The following is a 6,091-nucleotide window of genomic DNA, read 5'->3' as shown; positions in this document are numbered from 1 at the left end:
GCCTTGAAATTAATAGTAATTTTATTTTAAACCTATAATCTTGATATTTCAATCACCACTTGAGTAAACAGTGATGATTAAAACTGAAGCATAATGTGTCCCTTGGAGATATCTGGTACACAGCACATGAAGAATTAGTTATACAATTTCCGCTGCTAATTATGAATTCCACATATTTATTTCCATATGCAATTCAAGTTTAAAGAAAAAACAAACCTCTAAAGAGGATTTTTCAATACATCTTTATAAGCATTGCAATTACTACACACAACATTTTCCCTTTTTCTGTAGAAATCTGGTAACTGCCTTGGTTATCCCATAATAATTGGTTTATACAATTTCTGAACTCTTTGAGCCTGAATGAAGCAATGGCTTCTGACAGGAATGACTGTAAAGTCAGTGTTGTGGTGGAAGCAAGACATAAAGCATCTCATAAAAAAAGCCATCTTTCCCAGTAAACCTACTTAGAGAAAAGACGACACTTGCAAATCATGTGGATATACTCTACCCTTCCTGAATGATTTATAATAGCACTTTGCAGACTTGAAACTCCCCTGATCTATCAGGATATTTTCTCTCATTTATGATATGACACCTCTCACTGTAGCTTTGCCAGGTTCCTCCAATCAACAAATAATTCCTTTCAGGATAGCCTCTTTGTTGCTCTCCTACAATTAACATTATTTTAATAACTTCCCATTTAGGTAGAGGAAAGGAACAAGAGGAAACACTGGACACCATCAATTATTAAGAAGTCCTTAATGAATGCCTGATCAAGTTTTCTGTGTTCTGTATCCTGCAATCACACAAAAATAAAAGGAGCAACATGCACAACTCTATTCCTCATACCATACAAATGGAATGCACTCTCACATGCTTTCAAAAGACTGGCCAGGAACACTTCTAATTAAAAACTAAGTATCACACCATGGCAGCACTGAAAAAAAATCACCCCGAAACAAAAAACACACAAGGCTCTAGTCCTGGAAAAGCTTCAGGCTGTAAGGATTTCCTTCTGAATGCTTTCTAACCAAAATACAGGCATATCCACCCACTTCCCCTCAGTTTGCAAAAATATTTCTTTGAAATATACATTCTGGGGTAATTGCTTAATACACAGTGAGTGGGATTAATTTTAAATTAAAATGAATGGGTACATCTGTCCACAGGTGTAGCAGATGTCTAGGCTCTCTAAAAGCAACTCTAGAGTTCATCCTAAAATAGGGATCTAGTACCTGGTCAGCATTCTTAGAGGTCCAGGAATTATAGAGATACAATTTTCATTTAATATAATGGTAGTGTAGTTATACACACAGGGACACTAAATTGGTACGTGTAAGTCTCAAACAATTTCACCATCATGTCTGCTCCAAGTTAGTATAAAAGACAGAATCATAGAATAATCATGGTTGAGATCACCGAGTCCAACCATCAACAAAAAAAACAACAAACACAACCACACACACTCTACCAGAAAACACCAGCTAAAAAAAAACCCCAAAAACCAAAACCAACCAACCAAAAAACCCCCCACCTACAATCTCAGCCACTAGAGCATTCCCTGAAGTGCTACATATACATGTTTCTTGGATACCTCCTGGGCAGGCTGTTCCAGTGCCTGATCACTCTTTCAGTATAGAAATTCTTCCTAATGTCCAAATTAAACCTTCCCTGCTGCAAGTTCAGGCCATTTCCTCTCATTCTGCTGTTATTCACTTGGGAAAAGAGGCCAACATCCACCTCCCTGCAACCTCCTTTCAGGTTGTTGTAGAGGGCAAAGAGGTCTCCCCTCAGCCTCCTCTTCTCCAAACTAAATATCCCCAGTTCCCTCAGCCGTTCCTTGTATGACTTGTTCTCTAGACCCCTCACCAGCCTTATTGCTCTCCTCTGGACATGCTCCAGCACCTTAATGTCCTTCTTACAGTGAGGGGCCCAGAAATGAACACAGTACTCAAGATGTGGCCTCACAAGTGCCAAGTTACAGGGGCATGCATGATCCCTTCACTACTCCTGCTGGCCACGCTATTCCTGATACAGGTCAGGATGCTATTTGCCTTCTTGGCCACCTGGACACACTGCTGACTCATGTTCATCTGGCTGTCAACCAGAACCCCTAGGTCCTTTTCTGCTGGGCAGCTTTCCAGCCACTCCTCCCTGAGCCTGTAGCTTTGCACAGGGTTGTTGTGACGAAAATGCAGGACCCAACACTTGGCCTTATTGAACCTCATGCAATTGGCCTCAGCCCATCGATCCAGCCTGCCCAGGTCCCTCTGCAAAGCCTCAAGCAGATCAACACTCCCAACCAATTTGGTGTTGTCTGCAAACTTAGTCAGTGTACACTCAAGCCCCTCATCCAGATCATTGGTAAAGATATTGAACACGACTGGACCCAAAATTGAGCCCTGAGGGACACCACTGGTGACTGGCTGCCAACTGGATTTGATCTTGTTTACCACAACTCTCTGGGCTGCTCCATCCAGCCAGTTTTTTACCCAGTGAAGAGTACACTTGTCTATGCCATGATTCACCAGCTTCTCTAAGACAGTGTCAAAGGCCTTATCAAAGTCCAGGTAGACAACGCCAACTGCCTGCCCCTCATCCAAAAGACAGGTTACATGGTCACAGAAAGAGAACAGGTTGGTCAAGCAAGACCTCCTTTTTATAAACGTCTGCTGGCTGGCTGTGCTTCACTGGCTGCCCTGCCCCTAAAAACTGAAAGTTCTAAACCAGAAGTCCTAAAACAGACAATAGAATTTATTACTTATGAATTGTGTCTTGTGAAGACAGACTAGGGGTATTTCATCTGAATAAATACAGATAAAATGCAAGTCAGTCCTATTTGCATTTTGTGCCAGAGATAAGCCTTATCCTGAATTCTTCACTCATGTACACATTTATTTTTAAAATACAAATTTGCAAATGTGTAGAGAATGACAGAGAACTTCTGAAACAAACAAACCTACTGAATCTAGGTGCACAAGAGAGATTAAAAAAATTAATTGGTCATTACTTTGTGAGTATCTACAATATAACTTCATACAGCAAGAGAAAAATGTGTTTTTCATCTTTTCTGCAAAGCTGTTTTCATCTGCCTTTTAAATAGTTTTTAAAAGTCCTGTGCTCAGGAATAGACTTAAAAGAATGTGCATGCATGAGCAAGAACTTTTTCAAATGCTTTAGACCATTTATTGTCGATACCACAAGAGAGAACAATCACAAAAATCTCTGAGAAGCACTCTTCAGAATATAAGACCAAGCAATATTTTTAAGTGTGCATAAAATCAGGAGAATATTACAGTATGCCAAAATGCTGTAGGAAAAGTGGAAGATATTTTAAACTTACCCTATTAACATCACTGCTTCTTAAAATAATCTGAAGTAGATTTTTCTTAAATTCTTCCAGCTTCTTGAAACACTTCTTCAAAACATGATTAGATAATTTAGAATCAGTTATTAAACTGATCAAAACACAAACTGCCTCAGAAAGAAAATTTGAAACTTGAAATTTAGGACTGCTGTAAAAAATGGTCAGTCCATCAAGCAACTGAGACACTGAATTGCATACAGTGAAAGAATCATTCTCAAACTCCGTGAAGTCTGCTTGAAGAATTCCTCCTTCTGACAGTTTTCTTATTTCAAGCAGATATTGCAAAAACTGTACTGGAGTAGTTAGAGATTCCTTCTTGCCAGTACAGCAAAAATTCAATAGGGGAACTCTTTCCAACCAATGTTTAGAAGTGTCGAGGTTGTGCTCAGATTGTTGAAAATCAGAACCTACGCCTAAAGAATCAACTGCATAGTCATTAGAAACATCACATCCAGAGTCTTCCAGCTGACTTGAGTAAGTCATAGGGTGTATAAATTCCTGATCAATTTCAGCAAAGGCATGTGGTTTCCCTGAAAGACAAATGTAAAAGTTATGTCTGTGTAATACTTAAATACATGCTTATGGAAAGTATCATATATCCTTTCTCCTTTTGCTTCCACAGAAAAAACCATGTAATACATGTCTATGTTTGCTTTGCAAGAACTTCCCATGACTAGAATTCAGCTGTGGAAAAAGATTAAAAATAAAATAAAATAAATTAAAATAACAACTTTCAGAAGGTGGTGTTGTCTATTTGCAAACACGATGTTTTATGCTCATAATAATATGAGTAGTAACTCTGAGTTTAAAATCCATGATAGTTTAAAGTTTTCACATATATAATTTAAGTGGCTATCACACAAATAATTTAAGTGGACATCTATATTCCCATTAATTCCTGGGGAAAAAATGTGTGTACATTTCCAGGCCCTCAAACATTTTCACTACTTCTATTCTCAAGAACTTGGACTGCTTTTAAAAAGCCAGTGAAGGTCTTTAAATGCATCAAATAAGATGTCTCCTTATGTGTACTCTTTCTCAGGTAAGGAATTCTTAACAGAGTCAAAGATGCACAGAAAATTATACTTCAGATTTTTATCATTTGCCAAAGAAAAACATTCAGAATAAAAATTTCTCTAGTAATCACCCTTCTTACACCATCTTCTTCAAAGACACGCAAACTACATTACAGAAGGTAATTAATTGTTATTAATTATAATTAATAAAAGATATATTATTGAACATTAAATATTACTAATTATTAATTATCATTACATTATTTTCATTCACAGAATTATGGAATTGTCAGAGTTGGAAGGGACCTCTAGAGATCATCTACTCCAACCCCTCTGCTAAAGCAGGATCCCCTAAAGCACATTACTCAGGACGGCATCCACTAAGGTCTTGAATATCTCCAGAGAAGGAGACTCCACAACCTCTCTGGGCAGCCTGTTCCAGTGCTCCATCACCCTCACCATAAAGAAGTTTTTGCTCATATTTAAATGGAACTTCCCATGTTCCAGCTTGTGCCCATTGCCCCTTGTCCTGTCACTGGGAACTACTGAGCAGAGTCTGGCTCCATCCTCCCTGCACCCACCCTTTAGATACTTATAGGCATTAATAAGGTCTCCCCTCAGCTTTCTCCACTCCAGGCTAAAGAGTCCCAGCTCTCTCAGACTTTCCTCATTAGCAAGATGCTCCAATCCCCCAGTCATCTTTGTTTCCTTTGGCTGGACTCTCTCTAGTACTTCCCTATCTCTCTTGAACTGGGGAGCCCTGAACTGGATGCAGTATTCCAGTTATGTCCTTACCAGGGTAGAGCAGAGGGGGAGAATGACGTCTCTCAACCACACTCCTCCTTATACAACCCAGGATTCCACTGGTCTTCTTGGTGGTAAGGGCACATTGCTGGCTCATCGATAATTTTCTATCTAATAGGACTCTCAGATCCTTTTCCTCACTACTGCTTTCCAACAGGTCTACCTCTAACCTGTACTGGTGCATGGTATTCTTCCTCCCCAGGAAGATTTTACACCATTGTAGAATCTCTTTCATCCTATTTCACACATTAGATACATTTAAGTCTGTGCCTCTGGATTTAAACCCAGTTCTATGTGACAAAAGACTCCCTCTGTACTACATCCTACCTATGCCAAAATATAATGGTCAAAACAAGTATGGGACATGAGAGCAGTGAAGTGGAAGACCAATCAACATATACATCTTGGTGCCCTAAGGATAGAACCCCATCAGACCAACTTCCAGCTGTGTCCTCCTTCTTGGGGGCACAGACACAAACTGCTTCTCCCCTCACTCCAAAACATGCATACACGGTTCAGATTTTCCACAAGGATATAAAGCAATACCATATTTCCCCGTATTTGTATTCTTAAATGAACTGAAGGATTTTATAGATGGCTTGGCCTGATGGGAAATAAATGTTATACCTCATGGCAGGTTAAAAAAAAAGCATTTTTAACACTGAAAATATCTCTAGGCAGCAATCTACAGTATTTTGTACACTAACAAAACACTACTCAAAAAAAGTTTATACAGAATTCCTTAACTATACAATTTCAAATTGAATTCTGACCATTACTTCAGTCTCAGAAAACATACCAAATCATCCATTAAGGGTACTACTGAGATTAAAACTGGAAGCATGATTTATTTTTTTTATTGTTGAGTTTCATGCTTTTCACATTCAGACATACTAAAACTGAA

The 6,091-nt window shown here is 38.8% G+C and overlaps 1 protein-coding gene across 1 annotated transcript in view; it reads right to left on the bottom strand.

Annotated features, from left to right (window-relative positions):
* Positions 1-6,091, bottom strand: part of MEI4 (meiosis-specific 4 homolog (S. cerevisiae)) — a 152,005-nt gene that overhangs the window by 50,462 nt on the left and 95,452 nt on the right. The window contains exon 3 of the mRNA XM_010003583.1: positions 3,344-3,897. Within this exon, the coding sequence (XP_010001885.1) occupies positions 3,344-3,897 (554 nt within the window). The remainder of the gene's footprint in view (positions 1-3,343; positions 3,898-6,091) is intronic.

This window comes from Chaetura pelagica, unplaced genomic scaffold (assembly GCF_000747805.2).
Source record: "Chaetura pelagica isolate M959 unplaced genomic scaffold, ChaPel_1.0 scaffold150, whole genome shotgun sequence".
In the NCBI taxonomy this organism is placed as follows: domain Eukaryota; kingdom Metazoa; phylum Chordata; class Aves; order Apodiformes; family Apodidae; genus Chaetura; species Chaetura pelagica.
Note: the sequence above shows the minus strand (reverse complement) of the source record. Positions and strands in the feature narration are given on the sequence as shown.